Source organism: Gymnoscopelus microlampas, assembly GCF_963454915.1.
Source record: "Gymnoscopelus microlampas genome assembly, chromosome: 22".
NCBI classification, from domain to species: domain Eukaryota; kingdom Metazoa; phylum Chordata; class Actinopteri; order Myctophiformes; family Myctophidae; genus Gymnoscopelus; species Gymnoscopelus microlampas.
This window is the reverse complement of record NC_139959.1, coordinates 8,324,645-8,337,672: the sequence shown is the minus strand read 5'-3', so window position 1 is coordinate 8,337,672 and position 13,028 is coordinate 8,324,645. Positions and strand designations below refer to the sequence as shown.

The following is a 13,028-nucleotide window of genomic DNA, read 5'->3' as shown; positions in this document are numbered from 1 at the left end:
TACTTGGCAGTTGTCCGATATGATCAACTGAAACAGACTTCAATATGACTAGAACGTACTGAAGTGACTATTTTGAGAATGTTTAAAAGTAGCAGATGTGAACTTGAATCAAGATTGAGCAAACTGCATGTCATACTTATCGCCTAAAACAGGGGTCTTCAACAGGGGGTCCGGGACCCCTAGGAGGTCCTCAGAGTTACAACAGGGGGGCTACCAACTCTTTGTGTGATGTTGTTTTTGCATTAACCACTTGAACCCTAGCATCCCTGATTCTGAGGAGAACTTTAGCTAACAATAGCCGATCTACGAGCTTGTTGATCGTCTATTTTCGGCAGAGGAAACAGGAGGTTTGGTGTAGAGGGGAAAAAGAGCAGACCAAGTACAGAGTGAAAGTTAGCATGAATCCAACGTACACTGATGACAGTGCTGTCAAACAATATAATCTATGAAAAAGTTTAATATGAAACACAATTGTTTACAATATGTAGTGGGGGGTCCCTGATTCATCTCTCTCATCTCAGCTAAGGGGTCCTTGAGCTGAAAAACGTTGAAGACCCCCGGCATAGATCCTACTGAAGTGAATATTGCGAATGTTTAAAACTCGTAGGTGTTGGCCCTATGTGAACTTAATCAAGATTGAGAAATTGCATGTCATATTGTTTATCGCCCCAAAAATCGATCTTTTTATAGACAGGCTGTCAGACAGACACGGGGGGCGGGCTGTCTGTGTTTCTCCTCTCCGCGTGTGACCTCTCTCCTGTCAGCCATGGCTGCTGGCTTGCACTGTCTGTAGCTTACTTATTAACCCACAAGTAAGACACGCGAACGCGGGAAGCGAACGCAGCTCGAAAATAACAATAAGAAGAATCGAAAGGAATGAGCAATTGTAGAGAAGTGGGTGGTACAGTTTTTGTCTTTTTTAAATTGTTATGTTTTTTTTGGTAAATGTTTTTTGTCTTTGTAGTTTTTGAAATGTGTTTGGTTTAGGCATGTTGCAGGCTGTTGTGCATTTTAATCAGAGCATTTTCTACATTCCTGCATTCTTCATGGCCCTTGTAATTTTTGTAGTGCACTCTGGCGCGCTCTGGCGGCTGCACACAGGCAGTGCACGCACACAATACTGCACACAGATACACAGACACACAAGCCGAGCACGGTTTCATAGTAAGCTCCACTTCCGCTGCGTTCGCAATTAAGACCTGAGGCCGATTCTACAAATACCTTCTAAATCAGCAGTTGTCACACTTTCAAGATTTTTCTTGAAAGTGACGCACTTGCAAGCTTGTATTTCTGCTATTTTTGAATAGCCAACGCAAAAATCTAAAATGACACAGATGCTTTCCCCGCTTATTAATGGTCAATCAGCAATATATTAATAGGCCTGCCTTTAATAAAATACAACTCCAATGATGAATTTAGCCAATACAATATTATTAATATATTTGGTCAGTGGTCCTCAAAGTGTGGTCTGGTGACCCCCTGATAATCCTATACTTAAGCTATTCGAAAATAGCAAATCTACAAGCTCACTGCGTTACACGATACAATGCGTGGTGAGCTTGTCAATTGGCTACTTATTTTTTGGGGGATTTTTTTTTGAAAACCGCATAAAAAGGGTATTAATTAAATATAGTATATGATATATATATATGATATCATTAAATATTCTAATACTTTTGGACACAGAATCAAATATTTGATGGTCATGATTCACCAGGAGCCTGGATGGCTTGGTTCCAGGCTTAAAATAATTTATATATATATTTTTGGAAATCTCTATCTGTGGCTTTCTATCTGTGGAACCACAACACGGCCACCACTGCTATAGAAGCATTCACAGTAGTGTCCTTTATGGGCAAAGTTTGCAATGTCACATTTGGCCACTAGTTCAGGCTTGTTTCAATAATCCCCCGCGGTCCTGAGGGTTTGGCCATGCAGGCTATGTACTGTAGGTAAAAAAAGGTTTAATATACAGTTTTTGTTAGGCAGAAGATTAGGTGGGACGCCGGTGGTAGTCGGGTGTGTGGGAGGAGCCTCCATGGCCCGACAGCGAGAAGTGTAACAGAGCGTAAGTGTAACATTGCATATCACTTTGAATTGAATATGTAGCGCACCACCTGCGTAGATGCACTGCGGCGCTACAGCTCAGCTAACAACACTGTAGAGCTCAAGACCCTGATGCTGGAGGGCAGCGATTCAGGAGTCCCGAGTTGGTGTTGGCTAGACCGCACTCTCGCATCGCATCACATCGCTATTGAATATGTAATCTACTAGAAGTTCGGGCCGCTACGCGGCCCGAACGTCTGGCGTGACGCGTCGTTCACTTTGCAGTGCCACCTTACAGGCACCTCACAGTGTGAGAGAGAGTTTTGTGCTCTCCTAAATCCACGGCAGGCTTTGAAAGTAGTGCGCCATGTCTGGCGTTGTATCTCCAGCCGTTGTGGCTTTGGTGAAGTTGTCGTCATTGTGGTGGAGAGAGTTCTTGTGGTGGAGAGAGTTCCTTGTATAGATTATTACTATTTATCACTATGGAAGCCGTCGAACTGGTGCGATCTGACGGCATCCTAGAATTTATAGGTAGGATGTGATGTCATGTGATGTCATGCTGTCGTGAGATTACGTCACACTGGCGTTGTCATCGTGATGTCAGATTACGTCACACCGTCACACTGGCGTCGCATACGGACAACCTATTACATTTTTGAAAGCAACATTGTTAACAGGAGACATTGTGGCTCGCCATTGTCAGAGGCTTTCATTAAGATACGCCGTGGACACCCCCGTCCCCTCCCCCCCTTCTCACCAGCTTGTTTCCTCATCCGCGACGAGTCCAGCATCTTTTTTTTAGTCCTGTGGTAATCAACAACATCCACTGTGATTGCATTTTAATTAAAAGGCCCCATTTTAATCATCTCCGGGTGTCGTCAGAGAGAAGGGACGTGGCGCTATCAATCCCATGCCCTGCCTATCACACATGCACGTGTGCATGACGTGTACACACGGTACACACACACACACACACACACACACACACACACACACACACACACACACACACACACACACACACACACACACACACACACACACACTGACTAACCCTGCTTGGGTGGATGCTTCATTAAATGGAAAGCCGTAATTAATATTGAGAGCTGACAAGGCCTCCCAGAGAAGCCAATGAATTAAGCAGGGAAGTGATGAGGTGGTAAAGTTGAATGGACTGACAGTAATTGCAGAGGGAGCGAGAAGAATGCACATTCCGGGAAGAATTGCGTGGTGCCCAGGGACTGCTCGATGTGAGTTTGAGCTGTGTTTGCTATGTTTTTACTGTCTAACTTTGTGAAGTTTGAAAACACACAGTTGTTACTAGTCCACACAGCCTGAGTCCAAGCAATTTGCAACATTGCAGGAAGTTCTGGAGAGATGGGCTGTGGCATATGATAACATCCTTTTGTTGTCAATAGGCTCTATGCACAGCAGCCATATTGGGAATCAATTGGGCCCCTTCCTTGCTTGCTTACAGATGTTTTAATAATACTAGTTAAGGCTCTGTTCCATTTAGTGTGGCATAGTGGTTGTCTTATTTTCAAGGACCCCCATAACTCTTTACACACCCACCATAAGGGGCCATTTGGGAACCAAAATGGAGTGTTTCTAGTGAGCCAACATGCACGATATCAGCACCCTGACCAGAATGGAACAGAGCCTTCATTAGTATCATTGGTAACACCTGTGAAGTAAGTAAGAAGAGGCCCCAATTTCTTTCCAATATGGCTGCTGTGCATAGCGCCTATTTGCTACGGTGGGATGACAAACTTCATTTGACTCTGGTTCACGACATTCTGAGAACTGAGTGGCCTTACAGATTTGTGAAGGCATACCCCCCTCGCTCTTTCCATCATTAACCCATTAAGACTAGGGGCCGATTCTAAAAATATCTTCTAAATCCTAACAGTTTTCTGAAAAACGTATACTTGTTATGTCAGCAGTGGTTCTCACACTTTTTCATGTCAAGGACCTCCGACATTATATGTATTTGGCCGCGGACCCCCATCTGAAAATATTTTGTTCCAGGGACCTCCAGAAGCTTGCAGATCTGCTATTTTTGTGAACCACTGTTCTAAACCCTAAGAGTTTTCTGAAAAGACTTACGTTGCTATACAGTATATAGCTAAAATCTAAAATGACACAGATGCTTTCCCAGTTTTAATGGGTTAAAGACATTTGATTGAGGCAGAGCTCCTCCTACTCAGTCTACTCCTGCAGTCACAAGCTAAAGCCACCGCTGTGTGCGTGTCAGTCAACCCGATAGGTTGCAGTCGCTTTCTGTCTCTCAGGTTGACGAACAGGGAAAATGGACGGGGAAAAAATGAGGCAGAAAAGAGACACAGGAAAGAAGGAAATGTTGGATTCGTGACCCCTTTGTGTGTGGCTTCGCCGTGATGATTATGTTTTGGCCGCTGCTGTCACAGAGCTCTGGGGTTTTGTATGTGAAAATTGTCACGGTGTCGCATCGTCACAGCCCTGCAAGGCCTCGCTGTGGTGGCCTTGCGGGTAGTTGAACAGCTTAATTCAGAAAAGACCTTTGCGAGCGTAATGACAAAAGCAATGTCACATACCGTGGGCTGGTATACAGTAGGTGGCTCACTGCTTGGATGAATGCCGGAAAAATTGGCAGGGCTCATTTTGACAGTTGGCGTACTATTGTTTCCAAGAGCAAACATCATTTTCTAGTTTTGCTTTATGTGTATAATATTTATGTATCTTATCAGATGAGCTGTTTATGCAACTTCCTTTTCTGTCCAAACCCCTGTCTTTCAATCCCTTTTTTCTTTGTTTATTTGTGAAAATGGGTGGATACTGTATAATCATGGATCTGAAAAAAACATTGGGAGAAAACTACAGTGTGTAGAGACTCTATCATTATCTTGATGTTGTTTGTTTTGCTCCTGATCACCAGAGTGGATGTGCATGCGCTACACCACATCAGTGGTTTCGAAACTGTGTGTGTGTGTGTGTGTGTGTGTGTGTGTGTGTGTGTGTGTGTGTGTGTGTGTGTGTGTGTGTGTGTGTGTGCCATGACCATTAGACAAGCCCAGGTGTGCTAACCACACATTATTATTGTATACAGAATACAACTATTCAAAAAGTTATGAATATCTTTTTAAATCGACTATATCAGTAATCAGTACTCTGTACATACTCATTTCCCAATATAGAGGCAAATAAAGTATTAGATAAAAACAACTAACACAAAAATTATAATAATACAAAAAATATATATTTTTCAAATTATTGTTGCCCTATTTTTTTCACCCTGTTTTGGGCATGACATTATATTATATATATTTTTTATTTTTTTCACAACTTTTAGGAAATAGCAGATCTACAAGCTCACGATGCATCATGGATTAATACAGGTGTGCCTTGAGATTAAATATGACTTTCCTGTGGGTGTGCCTGCCTTGGGCACACAAAGTTAGAACACTAACTGCTCCACCTTTATTGTTTATCAGACATTCAGGATCACCTGTGCAGATCGGCCAGTGGGAGCAGTCTGCTTCCTACACGCTGCAACTCCCCTGTGTGAAACATGAACACAGGGCCTGGCTACCCATAATGCTCCTGCCATCTGTTCATTTATCAGTCTGGAACACCCAGCCGCTATATCCAGGCATTATAGTTAATTAATATTCATACAATATTCATATAGAGGAACATTGCCCTCAGAGTAGGGGTATTAGTAGCGGAGACAGAGGAAGCCGGGCTAATTGGTGATTGATAGCTCAGCCATTAAGCAGCCTTGCCCAAAGCAGGGACTTAATGCAGTCTGGAGTCGTAGCTTTATGGACTGGTGGTGACTTACTGTAGTTGGGAGGAATTGTAGCTTGTTCATTGCTGACTGTGACATGTGCTTTTTTTGTTGTTGTCGTTTTTGTTCCTTTGGTTTTATTGACTGTGAATTTATGATTTGATTAACACAGCATGTCTTCCTGCGTCTTTTACCATTTTGAATTGAGCCGTCGGAACTTGGAATGTTTGGCATTCTCTGAGTGTAGGAGAGCACTTCCTGCTCCACTGGGTTTTCCATTACCTTCTTTTTTTTCCTCAGTAAGTTGACATTGATTTATGCGATCTAATAATCCAAACAATTCATTTGATCAAATCAGTGTTCAGCTGTGTTAAAGATACAGTGCGGGGCAGTACTCTGCATTTTTGCCCCTTTTTTTGCATTAGCATTTAAATTAAGGCTATTGATTTTCAAAAGGTCCCTATAGACTGAGGGTTTTCCTTGTGACCATTGCTGCAAATTGTGTTGTAATTCTCTCTCTCTCTCTCTCTCTCCAGTGGTGGAAAGTAACTAAGTACATTTACTCAAGTACTGTACTTAACCCATTTAGACCTGAGGCCGATTCTAAACCTAACCTTTTCTGAAAACGTTCAAATTCTTACTTAAAGAATAAATAAAAAAGTATGTTGGTATATGTATAGCAGCAACTAATGAGACACAGAGATGGCCCCCGGACTGAAAGGTATAACAATGTATAGGTTACAAAAATGTCAAAATGGTAAAATGGCAAATATTGTACTTTTTACTCCACTACAATTATTTAAATTTTTTGTCAGATTTAGATTACAAAACACACATTAACCACCTATACTGTATACAATTCAGCTGTTTAGCCAATCTACAAGCTCACAACGTGACGCGTTGTGAGCTTGTAGATATTTTCAAAGTATTTCTAATACATATTGAACTTGTGAAATGGGACATTCTGCATTATGAGTACTTTTACCTTTGGTACTTAAAAGGTCCAGTGAAATGACATTTTCGGTCATTTTATTTCAGTCTGAAAAGGCCTTGCAACCAACCAGTTCCATCCCTTCAGGCTATGGCACGGTGGGATCTCACTCACGTGGTGCGCAGTGTTAGTGTTTGTAGCCTGCAGGCGCATGCTGGCCAAGGAGAGAGAGATGGCCACTGTGCAGAATGTTTGTTACCAAGTTGCTTATTTCTAACCTAAAACATGTTTTCAGATACGTATTTTAGTGTGCAGATTAAGTTTACAATACACCGTCTGGACATCTTTTTGAAGGAAATTAAAAACGGAGTAGTTCTGTAATTAAAATCAGCTGTGTTTGGAAGAACGTGCAGCAATGGGAATCACACGGGTGAACAACATCAAGATTAATTTATTTTCATGAAAGTGTATCTATGTCATCACGCAGCACGTTTTTGTACACAGGAAGTAATTAAGATTGTCTTTTTAGGGACTTTTGATATAAAAATTGTCAAATTGGCATCTATTGTTTAGTAGGCCCATATGATGACCACGGATGTGCTCTAAAGGTGTGAAAAACGTATTTTTCATTTCACCAGACCTTTAATTATATTTTGTATATTATACATTTTGAATGCTGGACTTTTACGTAACAGGGTATTTCTACACTGCAGTATTGATACTTTTTTTTTTTTTGTGTGAAATGTGAGTACTTCTTACACCACTGTCTCTCTCTCTCTCTCCCCCCCAGGTTGCCTCTTTGAGGATGAGCTGTGTACACCATATGAGTTATGTGCCAATGGTGAGTAAACTTGAAGTGATCTTCCTACCTGCCCGTCACACTGCATTATACATGGTGTCTGTAATGATGTACAGTACAATGTCACAGTACATCACACTGATGCTATCAACCGCTGTTGACACTGAATTGTTAGCCCTTGTCTTTGGGGAGCTACGGTGAGGTGGCAACCAGAGGGCATAATACATTATAAACGTAAAACTTTTTGTATACTGTAGCATATGTAGCCGCAAGCAAGCTTAAATGCTATAATGCTATCTGGCGTCTAAAGTTGCAATACCAACCCTTGTTCATTGAAACCGAAAAGTCCCATCTGATTGTATTAAACGACGTTAAACTCACCAAGATTGCAGCTGTACGGAAAGCTTGGGTTATCCTCTTTGTATCTGTCAAGTCTTTGTTTCATAAAAATCCACTGTAGACATGCTACGAGCTGCTTTCTGTCAAACCGCTCGTTGGAAATCGCGGTCCTGCGTAACACCTGTTTTGAAAATTGCACATAATGCAGGAGGCAGCTGGACGTTTCGTAATTGAAAACGAGTGCTTCCAAACTCGAACCCTCCTTCCTTGAGGAGGTTCCAGGGGGTCCCCGGCAAAATGTGTTAATATAGCATCAAAATCAGTTGAACCACTTGAACCCTATACATTGGCTTTTTTCAAAATAAATCTTGAATTTCTTTTAGACATTTGGAATATTTTTGATGATATCCTTGGCACAAAATATTTTTCAGATGCGAGTCCACGGCCAAATACATATTAATTTGGGTTTCCTTGACATGAAAAAGGTTGAGAACCAGTGACATATAGTATGTCACAGTGACGTACTCTATGTCACTGGTTCTCAAACTTTGACATTGCCACCACTTATGGTATGTATTATAGAGCATTCATCTTCATACCAGCATGCACAGTGACTAAACACTGGCGCTTTGCGAGCTGCTTTGTTTGTTTTGTCTGGCTGATTCAAGCTCGCCTCATTTCATTTGAACAACAGACTCATTATGAAATCAATTTCACAAACGAGGTGAGGCCAGCGGAGTGATGCGCTGATTCCACACTGGCTTTGTTTATTCTCCTAACTCTCTGACTTACAATGTTCTTCAGACATTTTGATCTATATCGCAGTTGCCTTTGGACTTGTAGCATACGGTATGATAACAGAGAGGAGGATCTCCTGCCTTATTTCCATATTAACCCACTTCCACTGTGGGGAAACGAGGGCGAAACATGGTGGTGCAGGACAGAACTGAAATACGAGAAAAAAAAGCAACCTGACTTTAATTACACTGACTGCATTGCTGCGGAAGGGAGTGTAGCCTAATGAAGGGAAATCGCTGACACCTTGAAGGAAAGAAAACCCACCCATAAGCAGGGAACATGAAGTTACATCCATCATCATGTACCATGCTACAATGGTAGTTTATTTTTCCCCCGACCAAAGAAGGCTTAGTAATGTATAGTCCCATCATCTCCCCTTCATCAGTTCGCCAAATTCATTAACTGTCCCAGTGTCCATCAAACCACAGGTGATCCTGCTACCCACACACCCACCCACGGTGGTGATTAAAGCCTGACAAGGGAAAGACAATATTGTGAGCCGTCTAGGGCTCATTCTCTGTCCAGGACAAAATCTCATTAAAATCTCCACGCTCAATAACGAATGAATGCGATGGGACATTAACGTTGGACCGACACAGTAGCTTCTTTGAGGTCACAGTGCGGGGAGTGCTTCATAGCTTCCTCTTAACTGCACGTACTCCAGGCCTGGCCCCCGCCACTCTCCAGAGGCATATGAGGAGGACCCCTGATGTGTAACAGCCACCACTCAGACAGGGGATGAGTGGGAGTAACTAGGTCTGCCTCTTCAAATGGTCCCTGTAGGACTAACCTGGTTTATTCTAGACAGGGCCAACCACGCTCCTCCTTGGCGGGACTGTTGCCATGCAGAGTGGTGGCCGAGGAGAGGAGAGGAGAGGGGAATGGAAGGAAAGGAAGAAAGGAGAGGATATAGGGATGGGAAGAGAGAAGAGGAGAGGGGAATGGAAGAAAGGAGAGGAAGGGGGGTGGGGTGGGAGGAGAGGAGTGGAGTGGGAAATGTGTTTCTAGAGGGAGCTGTCTACACAGCAGTGCCATAAACACACTCAGCGGGTATACAGACCACTATCATATGATGGTTGAATTGGGTTTGCTTAACCTTTATGGATAAACGGCTCCCCCATCTAGTAGAGGTATTAGCCGATATCATTTTTTATTACTTTTATTCGATTTTATTCAGCCTGGGTAATGGACAGAGTCGGAAAGCAGTGGCAGAGAGAAGAGGATAGCATGATGCAACACAGGTGTCTGGCCAGGAATTGAGCTGGGTTTGTTGTATTTATATGGTCCAGAGACCCTAAATATTACATATCTCCGCTGTCGGGCAGAAACCAGCTACATTATGTCCAAAATATTAACTTCTCAGGAAATGAAAAAAAAAACATACATGTTTTTAGAACAACACAATACTGCCTCATCAAAGTTGGTTTGGTGACTTAAGACATTGTCAGATACTTGAATGTGTCCTTATATTATCATCACTTTATCCAAATACAGCTCAAATAGAGTTAGGAGGCGACGATATTCAATATGTTGACATCAGTGAATGAATGGTGCCAAAGCAGGAACATTGGAGATGTGGAAGAAAGCCACAGAGGATGTTAAAAACGTAATGTCAACATGCTTGATAATATCGTGTGTGTGTGTGTGTATGCGTGTGCGTGTGCGTGTGCGTGTGCGTGTGCGTGTGCGTGTGCGTGTGCGTGCGCGTGCGCGTGCGTGCGTGCGTGCTTGCACATCTAAAAGCATAATGAGAAAAAAAAGATAGTCCTCTCTCTTCTGTTAAACTTGTTACCAATGTCACCCATTTAGTTTATTGACAATCATCACTAAACACGGTGACATTTTAACAGTGTGTGGACTCTATTCTTTTTAAATTACAATTTATTAGTGCCATCAATGATTTAGTCTTAAGAGTAGATGCATTCTATCTTTTACAATAGTGGATATCTAATTTACAAACAAAACTCTCTATCTATAGACCTATTTGGGCAGTATTTCCACAGAGGATTATAGTTCGATCCTTTTGAAAGGATATATGATCTACTATACGAGTATAGGACATGTGTTTTTATTTGTTATTAATCTGATGTGGCCATCTAGAGCCTGTGGCCTACTGGTACGATGAACTAAAGTGCAGTGGTTAAGTGCTACATGAGTCCCAAAGGACAGCAGCCGCCTTGCTATTAAACACTTAACCAACAGTGTTCCATCGATTGGTGGTCAACTTGGCTCAATTTGGTCCAATATTGTGTGAATGTTCTCTCTCTTCCTATGCTTTTGTAGTAGCTTTGGGGGAGGGTTTATCAATTGAATATTCCACTATGATCAAACCATTCACCGATCCAAACTGGATCTCCATTTTTGCTGATGCATATGAACACAACTCTACAAGCATATGAAGAAGGAGCCGCTGACCCCAGAGGTCAAATGCCCCAAACAGCTCTGTTTACACACATCCTGCAGTCTACGTGCCCTGCACGCACACACACACATGCACGCACAGATATACTGATGTGCACGGACATACACACAGAGTTTCCTAGACCCACTGGCTAGGATTGACAATGTGCTGACATGGAACCATGATATCAGGACACAAACTTGGGACAAATTTAACTGGAAATAATGCCATAATTTGCAGTCTGTGACAGTTAGCTGTCACAGGGAGAGCTCTGCTTCCAACCAAATGGCCTGCGACCTATGACCTTGAGATCATCGATCCTCAAGCACTCCTCAAAGAATTGAGGCAGAGTTCTTTTCATACGTTCATAGTTAATTATCCATATTAAACAAGTGGTTATTACGTGTCCTACTGTGTAAGCTTGCTGTTATATTTGTAACATTCAAGTATGATTAAGTACAACTGTTTATCATATTTTCACTTATGCATGAAGGTACATTTATATTATCATTTGATTGTTATTATTCATTATTCATTATATTTCCAATATATTTCCAATATTATTTTTAAATAGGAACCAGATGCGTGACACTAAGTTACAATGGGAGAATATCGATAATATAATGAATAAATCCTTGTAAGAGAATCAACTTTAGGTTGAGTTAATTAGTTGTTGTTGTGGGTTCAGATTTCTCTTCTTCCCCCCCTTTCTTTCTAAACATACCTTCCTGTGTTTGAGCCAATGACAGGCAGAGGATTGAGTTTCGCATGGTATTTAGGATGGAGAATAAAAGACCATCTCTTAGTGACCAATACCAGTCCAGTCTAGGTCTCGTCTTGTCTGGTCTCATCTATGTTATCCTCCCCTTTTCTTGTCTTAGTGTCAGTTAGGTGTATTCTTGTTTTGTTGAATTTGAATGGGAGCTACGAGATTCATTGACATTTTCAAGTCATTAAATATTGCGTTCAACTACTGCAAAGGAATCAAAGTTGTGCCTTTCAACACAACAGTGGAAAGTGGACAGTGGACAGTGGAAAGTCGAAAGTGGACAGTGGAAAGTCGAAAGTGGACAGTGGAAAGTCGAAAGTGGAAAGTCGAGAGAGAAAGTATCATCTACATTCTCTTTCGTGAAGAATATAGACTCTAAAGAAGAATAAAAGACGGCTGTTGTTAACAGTGAAGACTTGCTGGCACTTGAGGAGTGTCGAAGAAAAGTTGGTCTACCCAGCATAAAGACGGCTGTTGTTAACAGTGAAGATTTGCTGGCACTTAAGGAGTGTGAAGAAAGCCAGGCAGGCAGGCAGTGAGGCAGGCGACAAATACCAACAGCCTCAGAACGCTACTTGAGAAGTGACCCCTGTCAATCACAGGTCTGTTCCCATCATCTGATGTGCAACGGCAATAGGATTGTATGTGTATTAGGCTTGTTTTCATCAACTTATTGACAGGGCTCTTTAACTACTGTTTCTATTTCTTTTTAGCCCTCACCTACCTTCCCCTCTTTCTATCTCTTTCTGTCTAGGAGCTCACAACAATTAGTATACCATTTTTAGCACAAAAAGTTCTAATCAGGGACCACAGCAGAAATTACATCTTGTACAGCTGTATTGGAACAGTAATATTTCCTATGGCTTATGCCTTTGAGTTAATAAAACTTCCTTGATTAGAAATAAAACTTGTTTGTCTTTTGTATATTGTTGGATGATCTATGACCCTGCCTCAGCCAAGAATTCAAATTCCTTCAGATTTTATGAGACTGATCTGTATTAAAAACAGGTAAACTGGTGATATATCATTTCATTGATATTCATGACATTTAATGATAATTAATCACTAAATTACCCCCATACACACTACATAATTGGTGCCCCGTGTGAGGCTGAGGTTTATTCATAAATATCATTCAGCGATATATAAAAGACACACTTTGTTGGCTAAATAGCAGAG

The 13,028-nt window shown here is 41.7% G+C and overlaps 1 protein-coding gene across 1 annotated transcript in view; it reads left to right on the top strand.

The window, feature by feature from the left end:
- ptprn2 (protein tyrosine phosphatase receptor type N2) overlaps positions 1 to 13,028 on the top strand; it is a gene marked incomplete at its 5' end in the record, with an annotated part of 226,898 nt that overhangs the window by 18,401 nt on the left and 195,469 nt on the right. The window contains one exon of the mRNA XM_084048743.1: positions 7,534 to 7,584. Coding sequence (XP_083904869.1) covers positions 7,534 to 7,584 — 51 coding nt within the window. The remainder of the gene's footprint in view (positions 1 to 7,533; positions 7,585 to 13,028) is intronic.